We start from the raw sequence: 13,788 nt of genomic DNA on the forward strand, positions 1-13,788 counted from the left end.
TACCCCTGCGCATTCCGACCACTCGTGAGTTGGATGCAATGATCTTATCTTTCACTTAGCGTATTTCTGATGATAGCGTTTATGTTGCTATGGAAGCCGAGAATCTCGACTCTATGATGAGATCTCGCAGTTCTTATGCTGGTCAAAGCATAGCTAGAGCCTCATTCAGTCTCAAACCAGGTGATCAGGTTGTGCGTTACAATCATGGTCGCAATAAGCTAGATAGACGTTGGATTGAGGATGTAATTTATACTGTAGTTAGTATCAATGGAGTGATCGCTGGTATCACTCATACTGTTGGTCAAGTTAGATTTGATTACATCGGTAACCTGAAGAAGGTTAACGCAGCAGTTGATGTTGTTGATCAGTAGTCATTGATATTCTTCTTCATTTTTGCTATCTTTTGAAGTAATATGTGGTTTCGGCCGCCCGGGGAGTGTTGCTGATCGGACACTCAATCTTGCTATCTTACTTCCTCTCGTTCTTTCATAAGTAGCTGACATAGCTATATACAGTTGGTTCTACCATCTGCGTAGTATACACCCTCGTCAGCAGCCGATCGTATCTTGCGTTCTGCGAGTACGTTGTCTCTCATCCCTGATCTGCAACAATCATCCGAGAACAAGTTATGGCTCCAAGGAAGAAGAATTCGCCTTTCAAGACTTTGGCAGAAATCGATGGGGAGACTACACCTACTGAGGGTGCCTGTGGTGCTGCTACCACTACTAACTTCTTCGACGCTCGCAAGGAAGCTCGCACGGAGATGAAGGTTAGCGGGCATCCGGTATGGAAGGTGACCAGTGATGGGCCCTCTCTGGCTGAGCATATGGTTTCGATTGAACGCTTACTGAATCAAGTTGCCATCAGTCTGTCATCACCGACGGCTTATTTTGTGTTGTTGTACTCCATCGACAGCACCGTGCGTGATGCCCTGCCACCCTGTGACTTGGCTCAGGGAAAGCCTTCGGAACTATATGCATCTCTTAAAGCCGAGCTTCGTCAACGTTATTTCGATCCCACAGATGTCGTGTCGCTTCGACAACAGTTCAACACTCTCACGCAAGGGCCTTCTGTAACCCTAGTTCATCACTTGCAAGTGCTCGACAACATCGTGAATAGATTGAGATTGAATGGCGTCTGCGTTTCGCACGAGGATATCTATGATAGTCTCTGCAATAGTCTACGAGAGCCATATGCCGATTGGGCTCTTTCCTATCGATTGGACGGTGTGTCAGTACAACAGGCTCGTATAAGGCTTATTAGCCGTGCACGGGCCCAAGATCGGTTGGTTTCCAAATCTACCCTACGACAGGTTCCGGTGGCTGCTACCGTTGTGAGTCACAACTTGTGACTGCTTCCGATGTTCGCAGCAAATCTGTGCGGATAGATTATGTTCGTCTATCCAAGGAGAACAGATGCTTTCGTTGCCTAGAGATAGGCCATAATGCTGCAGCTTGTGAGAAGGATCTCCCAGCTCATCTCTCGGTACGATGTCTAGGCTGTGGCCGAACAGGGCATAACAGGAGCGATTGCAGATTGGTGGTTGGTAAAAAGGTCACATGTATGCGTTGTGGAGGAACAGGGCACACTGCTGCTATGTGCCGCTCCCCTTCGAGAGCTGAGGCTGTGGCTAGGAAGCCAACAGCTGTGGAAGCGTCCGTTAAAAAGAAGCCATCTCCGACTACTTCGGCAGCGACGTGTGTTGAGGAATCTCCTGAGCAACGTGCACTTCCGGCAGATGAACAAGCGGCTCCGATAGCTGATCGTGGAGCCAATGAAGACGATGAGGAAAACTTTGATGTAGCTAATGCGGTTTCCACTAGTTGGTTGCACACTGTAATTGACAGTCCTTATGGTGCGGCTTTGACTGATCCTACTCTCTGTCATGGTACCTCCTTGTATACTGATGAACTTTCGAACCCATCTCCGTTGATCACAGACATACAGTTGTCACCTCGGAATAGTCATTTCAGTCGCTATGATTGCAGAGCACTAGTGGATACTGGAGCTGGTAGGAGCTTTATTCGATTCGATATGCTTAATAAACTACCGAATTCCTTCATCGTTGATCGTCGTGATGTTAATATAAGTGTTATGGTTGCTAACGCTGAGAAGTTCGTCTGTAAGCAAGCTGTGATGCTTGATGTTACTACCCCTCAGTTGACAAAGCCCATTTGGTTTCTTACTGTGAAGAGTCTATCCTTCCCCCTTATACTTGGACTTGATGCTATACGACGGCTCCAATTGTTGATTTTTGCTTCACCGGAGAAGATTCTCCTCAAGGCTGGCTTGACCGAGAAAGAGGTCGGCCGTTGTGCTGGCAACCAAGAGCTTGAAGTTGCTAGTACGAATAGAGGAGACATTTCTGTATATTCTCCGAGTGATCTTGAGCTAATTAATAAAGCCGTCGGGTCCGCTTCTGGGGAAGAGTCAGTAGATTTCAACTTGGTGTTGCAAGGTGCTTTGAAGGAGGAGACTCCTCTCACCTTCGATCAAGTTTATTGGTCTGATAGTTTTGACCAAAGAGGCTTTGAGGGGGATAGTATTTCTCACTTATCATCGTCTGCTCCATCACCGGTAGATCTCGCTGCTTCATTGACTAGTAATTCTGATGAGTCCGACTCTCTGTTTATCGGATTCACTAAAGATGACAACCATATTGATGAGAATGGTGAGAAGCAGTCAGTTCTGAGGTTTACGTATAAGGTTCCTTGGATAAAACGGCTTCCAAGGCCCTCTCGGGGTGACATCCGTAAGGCCATAGCTCGAGACGATGCTCTATCGGCTCGACTCAAGAAGTCGGGGCAGTATGAATCTTATGGTAAAGTCTTCGACTCTTATGTTGCAAAAGGCATTTTGGTAGAAGTAGATGAGGCTGAGTATGAGGAGGTTACTGGGATACTGAGTCACTTTCCTGTTGAAAGGGACAGTAGTCCTACGACCCCTTTGAGGCCAGCTCTGAATGGTTCGGTGTATCGGGGCGCGGTCGGTACTGGATTTCGCAATAAGAGAGAAGAGGATGCGGTGCTTCGCAGTACCTTACCGCAACTGCTTTTGTTCCGATCCTTCCCTCATGTAGCAACTTTAGATGTCCAAACGGCCTTCTATATGCTGAGGCACACTCGTCGCGACAGTTTTTCCTTTTGTTTGGCTTGGAAACATCGTCTGTTTCGTCTCGTGTCTCCTGCTATGGGGGCTCCCCATTCGCCTTGCGTGTTGCAAGACAGCATGAGACGGGTCTGTGATGCAGCACTGCGGAAGTTTGGGGAAAGTCACCCAGAGCTTTCTAAAAGTGAGTTGTCGCAAAGAGTGGCCTTCAGCGCATATATGGATGATATAGTAGTTGCTGCTGTTTCATCTCAACTTTTGCACGACGCCCTATCATGTGCTTTGAGCGTCTGTGCGGCTCACGGTTTCAATTGTCCTCTAGTTAAGCGTTGTATCGGTGCTCCCTCTCAGGGAGATCCGCCACAGAAGGTGCTGGGGATGCTCTGGGTTTCGGGTGACAAACTGGCTAATGCACCCGGGCCTGACCTACCACCCCCAGTGATGCTCAAAGATGATTCTGGTCTTCCATCGAGTCGTGTCGCCACCACGTGTCGTGACATTATGAGTATCATCGCTAAGCAGTACGACCCTTGTGGTGTCAGCAACAATATATTGCTCTCTATGAGATTGATTCTAAGGAAGGAGATGGAGCGGTTGAAGGACCTGGACGCGTTCGTGAGTATTGACACCCATCGGGCTATACAATCGTTGATATCCGACTTTCGGAATGCTGAACCTATACCTCGAGAAATACTATGTCGTGAAGATACCTTGGAATTGTTCGTATTTTGTGATGCTAGTGCTTACGCTACTTCCACGGTTGTTCTGGACGCCCACTTCCGCCCAGTTCGGTGTATTTCGAGGATGATTTCTGCAACTCGTAAGGGGTGGACTATCGTACGCAAAGAGCTATTAGCCTTCAGAGAGTCTGTTGAATTCGTGGCTACCACGGTGAGGGCGTGTTCCTCGTGTAGATCGTCTGGTAGCATCAGTATCACTTATTTAACTGATAATTCTTCTAATTATTATCGTATTCGTAGTGCCTTAAGAGAGCTATCGGATTCCAAGATTACTAAGGAATTGCCAGCATGGGAGAAATCCATAGTTGCCACCATTGTGAAGAAGATCCGTGGGTTGTCTGACGACTTCACGGTATTACACGTGTCGGGGGAGTACAACCCCAGCGATGCCTATTCTCGTGGTACTCGTATTAAAGTGGCTCCCTATGCTGATTCCAACTTAATTAGACTCGTACGTGAAAGTCGGCGACGGGCGAAGAATTGTGGTGGTATGGGCGATCCTTTGGCCTGTCGAGCTGACTTCCCTCCTGAAGAAGGGAGTAGTTACGAGTATGAGCTCAATGAGCTCCTGTTACCATTGCATATCGGCGAAAATTTTGCCGCATTGAAGTCTGATATTATTAACCATCAGCGCCGTGATCCCACTCTTAAATTATTCTTTGAAGGCGCAGCCGATAGGTTAGATGATCGAGTCAAGCGGAAGTATGAATTTGTAGAGAAGGAGAACCATATGGAGAGCTTCGTTATCAATAAGGTCAGCGGTGGTTTGGTGGTACCTATCAGTAAGCTCTGGGATGTTGCACTCCGATTGCACGAATTCTATGGCCATATCGGTGCACATAAGTTGTATAGCAGTACTATCGCTGATTATGATGTTGGCAGTATGCGTACTTCTCTCCGAGTACAGAACGCCTGCCCAGTCTGTGTAGCTCAGAGAGGCATTCGAACGAGAAGGCATACTCTTGGCAAGAAGCTAGCTCGTAGTGTCGAGCCTTGGGAGCTTATGGGTCTTGATTTAATCGGCCCATTCGTTCAGAGTGGTGTGAGACCGATGGGACATGAGTCTGTTATGGCGATCATCGGTGTTTGTGCAAGCAGTGGCTTTATAGTACAACGAAAGATCGAGAACCATTGTCCTGCTCACAAGCTCGTCGAAGGTCTCGACTCCATCTTCATGGAGCATGGGTATTGTTTGGGAGTGTTATCAGATGACGATCAAAGATATCACTCCACTCCGGTAGTCGCTTATGCTCGCAGCCATGGTATACGGTGGTATCATGCTCCAAGCCACTCGAGCTACCTCTCAGGATGGCATGAGTCGCGTCACCGATTGATTAACCACCTGCTAAGGTCGTTATTGCAGGAGTCAGCCCGAGGTTCTGGACAAGAGGCTAACTGGTACGATCTTCTACCACGGGCATGCTACATTTGTAATAATATAACGAGGCCATCATTGAGCAGTGGGTACTTCAGCTCCGACTTACACTTCGTGTATGGTCGGGCATTACCGGCTAGCTTATCAACTATGCGTCAGCTGAGTGAGCCTGCTAAGGTTGCATTAGCGGACAAATTGTCCGGGTAGATTGTCCGGGACAATCTACCCCTGCGCATTCCGACCACTCGTGAGTTGGATGCAATGATCTTATCGTTCACTCAGCGTATTTCTGATGATAGCGTTTATGTTGCTATGGAAGCCGAGAATCTCGACTCTATGATGAGATCTCGCAGTTCTTATGCTGGTCAAAGCATAGCTAGAGCCTCATTCAGTCTCAAACCAGGTGATCAGGTTGTGCGTTACAATCATGGTCGCAATAAGCTAGATAGACGTTGGATTGAGGATGTAATTTATACTGTAGTTAGTATCAATGGAGTGATCGCTGGTATCACTCATACTGTTGGTCAAGTTAGATTTGATTACATCGGTAACCTGAAGAAGGTTAACGCAGCAGTTGATGTTGTTGATCAGTAGTCATTGATATTCTTCTTCATTTTTGCTATCTTTTGAAGTAATATGTGGCTTCGGCCGCCCGGGGAGTGTTGCTGATCGGACACTCAATCTTGCTATCTTACTTCCTCTCGTTCTTTCATAAGTAGCTGACATAGCTATATACAGTTGGTTCTACCATCTGCGTAGTATACACCCTCGTCAGCAGCCGATCGTATCTTGCGTTCTGCGAGTACGTTGTCTCTCATCCCTGATCTGCAACATTTCTTTCACTTGTTTATGCGTACATCATGACAGATAGTTGATTTCGTAGCGGCAAATAGCTGCAAGTAGGATAAATGGTGAGAGTCAGAGTTTTTCTACTTCATTGAGACCATCATGGCATCGAGTTCCGCAGTCAGGAGAGCGCAAATTCCAATATCTGGCTCCGATGCGGGGACCCTGCCCCACCTGGTCGATGCAATCACTTTCACTGCTGGATCTCCCCGTCCTCTCTTCGACGATTCTACTGCTTCTGACGACGCTGCTAACATAATCCTGGCTGTTGTTGAGGGAGCCCTCACCACGAGCATCTTGCCCGACCTGCAAACATGTGCTGACGCGCTTTCAGTAGCGCTAGTGGAGAGGCAGTGGGGCACGCTAAGCGACGAGGAGAAGGACAACATCACGGGGGTGGTTGGTGATCGCTTCGTAGAATACGTCGCTCGGCGCATTGAGCATGCCTGTACCAGTGCCGCCGAAGGAGTCTTGCAGCAGGATGAGATCAAGCATCTCTCGAGGAACCTTTCTGATATGGTCGTTACCCGAGCATTGCATACGCAGACGCTTGTTGATCGCATCTCGCCCCAACACCTTCTCCCGGACTATCGCCGCCGCAATCTCGCTGCCCTTCGAGAGCTGCAGAGCGTACGTTCCAGCGTGTTCTCACCCGGGTGGAGAGACTGGTTCCTTCAAGTTCCGCCGAGCTCTTCGCCGCCTTCAAGACGCACGGGGACACCTGAGGGACTCGCCCCTGCTCGTCTGTCGCCAATTCAAGTAGAGAGGGTCTCGGCAGCGCCTGCCATTTCTTCCCATCCAAGTGTCCACTCATCTGCGGCTCAAGCAACTGTGCAACGAGTCGGAACTGAATCTGTGGTTCCAAGCGCCGGATCCACGGAGGCGGTGGACGAAAGTCGGAGGAGACTGGCTCACAAGGATGCCGATAAGGCAGCTAAAGCATTCAAGGGTGGACCCTACTCTGGTATTGATGATCCTCGTGGCCTCTCCGGGTTTTGGTGGCAGCTGGAGAGCTTCGTTGTTCGCCGTGGTTGGCGTCTTGGTGGGCCGGAACAGTACTTTCTCCTCACTAATCTCGTACCTGAGGATGAGGCTAGAGATGTCTTGGACGAGGAGGCACCAGTGACGCTCTCGGGTTATGCGCAAGCCGTCGATCGCATACATCAGACTTTGTTAGAGGATAGCGGTGGTATATTGGAGTCTGAAAAGTTGCTATCCGAGACTGTGGTTCGCCAATCAAGCGAGTCGCTTACGAGCTTCATTGCTAAGATCGATAAATGGACCAGGCGCTGCAAGAGCGCTGGGGTTGCTCTTTCTGATGGACATATCATTAAAGCTTACCGTGTGGGCATTAACGATTCGGCATGCAGAGACGCTTCTTATGAGTACCCTAGCTCGTTGCGTGAGTTTCGCGTCAGAGCTATGACGCGGGCAGCGCGAGTTGACAGTGAGCAGAAGAAAGGTGGTGAACCTGGTCATTCAGGACGTCCAGACCAAGCCAAATTTGCAGCTCGTGATAAGGGAGGTCAACAGCGTCTCCCAGCCGCTCAAGGAGGACAGAAGCCTCCCACATCTCCGGGTATCTGCCGACAGCATCTTCGAGGGGCCTGCAGCTACGGAGATCGATGCAAGTTCTCTCATGTATCTGGACCGCGGGAGGAGTGTCGTCAATGGCTGAACGGCAACTGTCGCTTTGGTGATCGCTGTGTTTATGCGCACAACAAGAAGAGATCGGATAATGCTAACGGCAAGAAACCAACAGCTTTGAAGACGGTTCAGGAGGGCCCACCCGAAGAAAAAGAAATAGGCGAGAGGCCCGCTGAGGAGGAGCAGGTGCAAATGTTGTGGGCGATGCCGGACCTTATGCCTTCTGCCGGTGGGGATCGACAGCAGTATGTCGGTCCTACTATGCTATTCGAGATTGCTGGGGGGCAGCGTCCCTTGCAAGCTCTCTTGGATTCGGGTGCGGTGCGCAATTATATCTCTCAGGCCGTCGTTGAGGCTCGCGGATGGAAGTGCTTCCCATCCGAGGCTCTCGCGCGTCTCGCCGATGGATCTACACTCAGAGTGCGTGGATCTGTGCGTGTTATCGTTGTGTATGATGGCATGGAAGTCCCACTGGACTTCCACATTCTTCCACCTCGCGCTAATTCTGTTGCTGCTGATGATGCTTTGGACGATCGTTGCATCTTGGGTACTCGTTCTATGTGCACGCTTGGCATAAGCCTGCGGTTCTCGGAAGAAGGAGGGAAGCGCCGAGTCGTTATTAGCAGGCCGATTACTCATCAACGTTCGACTGTTGATCATCCTCATCTATCGGCATCTCAAAGCATCGTTGCTGATTACGGGACAGTCAATGTCATCGACGAGGTCCTCACTGTGCGTTTTCATCGAGATGATTCCTCCCTCTGTCATGTGGCAGAAACGTCCGACCTATTCCCATCTATGGCGGTGGAGCCGGACTGCGGCCAACCCCCCGAGCCTGTGTGTAAGCACCGTCCCTTTGATGACTCCTGGTGTGCCGTTAGAGGTGCGCCGCAGTACGCGGTACGACTGAGGCCAATGGGCGTCGATGAGGAGAAGGATTGCCCTGATCAAACACATGTTGCTGAAGTCCGCTGGCAGGTTACTACTGCGCCACCGGGGAGTAAATTGCCGAGATCACCAGCAGACTTCTCTATTCCCCTTCACAATCGCCTGAGCGAAGAGCAGAAGCGCACCTTTCGGCAAGAGATCGCTAAGTTCACGGTACGTGGTTGGTGGTCGGAGATAAGTCCTTCTGATGCTGAACTGCCGACTACTAGAGAGGAGGAGGAGCAGTTGCCCGTGGCCATCGCATTCCCCGTGCCGCAAGGGGAGGCGAAGGTCCGCCCTTGCGTGGACGTGCGTCAATGCAACCGGCAGTCTCCGAACAGCTCTTATGTTGGTGCCTCATGTCCCGTCATCCTCTCGCAGATAAGAGTTGCCCTCGCGCAGATCGCTGCCAAGGCGCGAACTCATCCGCTGCTTCCGCTGCTGTCTCTTGAGACGATGGACTGTATGACGGCTTTTTATCGTATTCGACTCCATCGTAAGTGCGCCCGCATTCGCTGCTTTGGTCGAGTCTACACGGCTCGACGCCTCATCTTCGGCCTGCGATGTGGCCCTGCAGTCCTCGAAGAAGTACTACATCGCCTTGTTCAAGCTGCTCGACAGAACCTTTCGAGCGACGTGGTCGGGTCATTGCCGCTATATCACTATGTTTATGTTGATGACTTGACATTGCTAGGGGACCGTCAGGCAGTCACCGCCTTCAAAAACGAGTTGATACGTGTCGGTGCAGCCTGGGGATTCGAGTTCTCTGCTGCAAAGATGCACTCTATCCACTTCGACGCCGAAGGTCATTGCAACCCTTTTGACGACTTCACTCACCTCGGAGTCCAATTTGCTGCACAACCCACCACTACCAACTCCTGCGAGTTGCGTCTTCGCTGCGCACATATACCTCTGCCGGAGGTCGGGACCTTGGTGGCCGGCTCGAAACTGTCAAAACGCTGTGCTTTTAAGATCGCCGGTGCTGCTTTCGATGTGCTCTCTGTCCATGGTGAACAGTCGTTAGCAGGCGACCTAGTCCGTCGAGTGTCTGGGCGTTGGAAGACATCGTCTTGGGATGAGTCCGTGGTGTTAGCTAAAGACGAAGCGACCGCTCTCAACATTGCGGTGAAGGTTCTGAGGGATAAGCCTGCGGTCTGCGATCATGCTGTATGCTTCCATGCCGATTATCTCGACATCTACGCAGACGCCAGTCCAACCGGTTTGGGAATCGTGGCACTGTTTAGTCGACGCGGTGAGCAGCGATGTGAAGATTCCCAATCCTCTGGTCATGCTTCCCAAGATACTGTTCTGTATCGCAGAGCGAAAATGTGGAAGAATGCACAATATAACTGGCACCAAAACCGTAAGGAAGCATTCGCCTTGGCTGGGTCCTATCTATTCCTCAACTCCGTTGTTGCGTATGTCTCGCCTTTGACGGTGCGGTTCTGGTCCGACTCCCATACAGCCATTTCCTGGGTTACTGGTGGGAGTAAGCTTACATGTAAGTCGATAGAGAGAGTGGCGATCTCACGGTTGATTGATGCGATGGCTGATCTTCGCGAGAGCTGGCATCGTCGTTACGGTCTAGTCCCCGTGACCTATCATCTCGCCGGCAAGAAGAACTCCTCCGCTGATGAGTTGAGTAGGCTCTCCGCGCTATGGAAGGTGCCAACGACTCTGCTGCAGCGCGACTCGATGAGGCTGGAGGATGGCATCCAACAGGGGGGCAGACCTTCCATCGACAAGCCTTCTGCCGTCGCTTATGAGCATGCCGAACCAGTTTTTACCTGTGCTTCTTACGATGATCAACTCTTTGCTTTGAGCGCCACGGATGTGTTGGCCCCGCCTGATCGTTATGCCATGTCTGTCGGTCGTCCCGCGAGAACCGAGCTGTTGAAGCTGCAGTGGGGATCGCCTTGCCTGCGCGCTATTTTATCAGCCCTTGGATCCCGTGCACCGGGTGACCGTGAGGCTGCCAGAGCAGTCGATCTTCCACGCGACCTTGCTAAGGAGCTGAAGGAGTTCTCGATTGCGGAGGATGGTTTACTCATGAAGCGTATCTCCACAACTCGTGTTCACAATTCTAGAGGATCTCGACTGTGCTACGCTGTACCTATGGATTCGGATGATGGCAAAAGATATGCGCAGAATCTTGTCTCATCCTACCATTCTACCTCCGGTCCAGACATCCGGGATGTCTGGGTCAAAGGCATTTGCGCTGGTTGGTTAGTCGTACCTTCTACCTGCCCGGTTTGAGATCATTGATCGCTTCGGTATGTCGTACCTGTCCTGATTGTCAGTTCGGGTCTAACCGTCGTTATTATTCTTTGCTGGATTCTGGCAGGACCCTAACTATGGGAGTATCTGCTCCGTGGCAGACGGTATCGGTAGACATCGCTGACATGGTGATTGATCGTACCAATAAGTTCTCCTGCGCATTATTCTTGATTGATCATTACAGTAGCTATTGGTTGGTGCGTCCATTGCCAGATATGAAGGCTCCTACTGTTAGTCGCACGGTGGAGTCTTACATTATGATGTTCGGGAGCATGCTAACACTTCGCAGTGATGCAGGTCCCTGTTTCAGGGGACGCCCTTTTGTTGCCATGCTCAAGAAATACGGTATACGCCATAAGATGACTGGACCTTTTGCCCCATTCTCTAATGGAGCGGTCGAGCGGGCCATATCCTCCATCAAGTTTATCTCTCGTTCGTTGAAGAATAAACGTAATTGGCCTCAATTTTTGCCTCGCGTGCTCTTCCGCCTTAACGCCAAGGCACTGAATCACGTCGAGTTATCTCCTTTCGACATTTTCTTCGGTCGGAGTCTCCGTCTGCCATTGGAAGTGGCTCTGGAGAACACTGGAGTAGCTGCTGAGGCTCATGCTACTCCTGAATCTGAGGAAGCCAGGAAGGAGACCCGTGATGAGATCGATCGTCTGGTATGCGCCGCCTTGCGTATTCGCGATGATGAGGTCAGTACTGCTCGCGGCCACCTGCGCAGAGGCCCTCCAGCTGTTGGTTCTACGGTACTTATTTACGAACCCGGGGTCGCTGGCAAAGGAGGGACCTATGATCGCCAACCTTATGTCGTTAATGATATTCTTGATGGCACAACCTTGAAACTATCCAAGGTTGGTGAACCATCTTCCACTAAAACTAGTCATTATTTGAATGTCCGTCCGTACTATGGATCATCCGGGGGGCATGTGAGAGATTGAGGATGCTCCATAGTTCGCACGCGCGCACATAATCCGTGACGCGTTGCTTTTTCTTTCACTTGTTTATGCGTACATCATGACAGATAGTTGATTTCGTAGCGGCAAATAGCTGCAAGTAGGATAAATGGTGAGAGTCAGAGTTTTTCTACTTCATTGAGACCATCATGGCATCGAGTTCCGCAGTCGGGAGAGCGCAAATTCCAACAAGAGGGTATCTCAGCCAAGTGCTTCCCCTCAAGGAAGTCTAGGAGTATATTGCTCTACGAATCGTAGACTACGATAGAACAACGGCCTGCTGTCAACAACTCCTTCTACTGTGCTCCACCCACCAAGCTGGAGACTCGCAGCGAGGTCACGGCAGCTAGCAGCGCGACTTTGTGCGGGACAACTCTCACTCACCCCAGGACATTCATTCACTCGTGGGATACTATCCCAGGGATAGTCACCTGACCAGTGTATGACTGCGAGATTCTGATAGATCACTTGATGCACTACTTCCAATCCTTCCCAGCAGACCAGAAAGCGGGTCAAAGAAAGTGCGCTCATCCTTCGTATAAAGTCGAATTTGATCTGAAACGCAACTTGCGCGCAAGTGCTTCAATCAACTAACCAAATCCTCACACAGCACCTACATGCTCGCATTAATCTCATGTGATCATTTACGTATTTCTAGTGGACGGTCGTCAGACAGACGCATCACGATCCGGTTCCCATGGGGCTCCGGTTCGCGAGTTTCGACATCCTGAAGTTTGCGCTCCTCAAATCAGCGAGATACTAAACGACCATCTAACTCACCGATGTTAACCTGTTGCGTCGAAAATGCAGTCGGGAGCCTCTAAACCGTGTCGAAGTCGACCGTTGCGAGGTAGTCCAGTCGATAATTCACGGTTCATCCTACTAAATCAGCTGTATAGCGCCCAATTGAGGCCAATGGAATGTGTTCATCTGAGGACCTCTATCGCCCTAAGGTGGAGGAGTTCGCGTTCCCGAACGCCATATTTTTCCTTGTCGCACCGACCGGACAGAACACTAACTATACCGTTATATACTGTACCCTCTTCGATGAGTTGTTTGGCGAGCTCGTCAACCACCGTCGCGGAATCGACAATACTGGAAGCTAAGCTGAAAAGACTGATCGAATGTCAGCACAAAATGAGGAAATGTCGTCTAAACAGAATTTCTTCCACAACGCTACTTACTCTAGCGTAGAAAAATATAGCATATCGCTGCTTACGATATAAGTTCAACAACTCCATCGATGGGAGACTACTGTCGGAGTAGTAATCAAGTGGAAATGGAGCATGTACTCGGTGAGGTCGATGCGACTATGATATCGCGAGGTACGCCTCCGTGAAACGACTCCTCCATTCGGGGCAACTACGCCAGTACACGATACGCTCTCGTGCGATCGATTCCTCTATTCGGGCCAGCTATGCCATTACGAGATATGCCTTCGTGAGATCGATTTCGTCATCCGGGGCGACTATGCCATAACGAGATATGCCTTCGTGAGATCGATTCCGTCACTCGGGGCGACTATGCCATTACGAGATATGCCTTCGTGAGATCGATTCCGTCACTCGGGGCGACTATGCCATTACGAGATATGCCTTCGTGAGATCGATTCCGTCACTCGGGGCGACTATGCCATAACGAGATATGCCTTCGTGAGATCGATTTCTCCATCCGCGGTGACTCATTTCATCGATACAACCCAAGGAACTTCGATTTTGACGAATTGGTGAGATCGACTCGGCTGTTGGTCACCACCTATTCCATTCGAGTAGATATGATAGGACTCCAGCTCGATGGATCATCTGTTAGACGAAGCCCTATCGCAACAGTTCAAGGTCGTTCAGCCCTGAACTTCAGACACTGGTCTTATCGAGATATCTCGCGACGGCATGACATCTCGACATGCATT

General features: G+C 50.3%; 5 protein-coding genes across 5 annotated transcripts in view; all 5 read left to right on the forward strand.

Annotated features, from left to right (window-relative positions):
- Pmar_PMAR020449 (hydroxyproline-rich glycoprotein precursor, putative) overlaps positions 1 to 371 on the forward strand; it is a gene marked incomplete at both ends in the record, with an annotated part of 4,060 nt that extends 3,689 nt beyond the window's left edge. The window contains 2 exons of the mRNA XM_002775426.1: positions 60 to 180; positions 259 to 371. Coding sequence (XP_002775472.1) covers positions 60 to 180; positions 259 to 371 — 234 coding nt within the window. The remainder of the gene's footprint in view (positions 1 to 59; positions 181 to 258) is intronic.
- Positions 372 to 628: 257 nt separating this feature from the next.
- Pmar_PMAR020450 (hypothetical protein) lies at positions 629 to 987 on the forward strand (the record flags this gene model as incomplete). The annotated part of the gene is made up of 2 exons (XM_002775427.1): positions 629 to 800; positions 956 to 987. The coding sequence occupies 2 exons, from the start codon at positions 629 to 631 to the stop codon at positions 985 to 987; spliced, it is 204 nt and encodes a 67-aa protein (XP_002775473.1).
- A 576-nt stretch (positions 988 to 1,563) lies between these two features.
- Pmar_PMAR020451 (hypothetical protein) lies at positions 1,564 to 5,430 on the forward strand (the record flags this gene model as incomplete). The annotated part of the gene is made up of 3 exons (XM_002775428.1): positions 1,564 to 5,085; positions 5,212 to 5,246; positions 5,322 to 5,430. The coding sequence occupies 3 exons, from the start codon at positions 1,564 to 1,566 to the stop codon at positions 5,428 to 5,430; spliced, it is 3,666 nt and encodes a 1,221-aa protein (XP_002775474.1).
- Positions 5,431 to 5,484: 54 nt separating this feature from the next.
- On the forward strand, positions 5,485 to 5,817 carry Pmar_PMAR020452 (hypothetical protein; the record flags this gene model as incomplete). Its single annotated transcript, XM_002775429.1, has 2 exons — positions 5,485 to 5,626; positions 5,705 to 5,817. 2 exons carry the CDS (start codon positions 5,485 to 5,487, stop codon positions 5,815 to 5,817), a joined length of 255 nt encoding a protein of 84 aa, XP_002775475.1.
- A 354-nt stretch (positions 5,818 to 6,171) lies between these two features.
- Positions 6,172 to 11,864, forward strand: Pmar_PMAR020453 (gag/pol/env polyprotein, putative; the record flags this gene model as incomplete). Its single annotated transcript, XM_002775430.1, has 3 exons — positions 6,172 to 10,868; positions 10,988 to 11,103; positions 11,134 to 11,864. 3 exons carry the CDS (start codon positions 6,172 to 6,174, stop codon positions 11,862 to 11,864), a joined length of 5,544 nt encoding a protein of 1,847 aa, XP_002775476.1.
- Between the last annotated feature and the right edge of the window lie 1,924 nt (positions 11,865 to 13,788).

Source organism: Perkinsus marinus (assembly GCF_000006405.1).
Source record: "Perkinsus marinus ATCC 50983 genomic scaffold scf_1104296955874, whole genome shotgun sequence".
NCBI classification, from domain to species: domain Eukaryota; phylum Perkinsozoa; order Perkinsida; family Perkinsidae; genus Perkinsus; species Perkinsus marinus.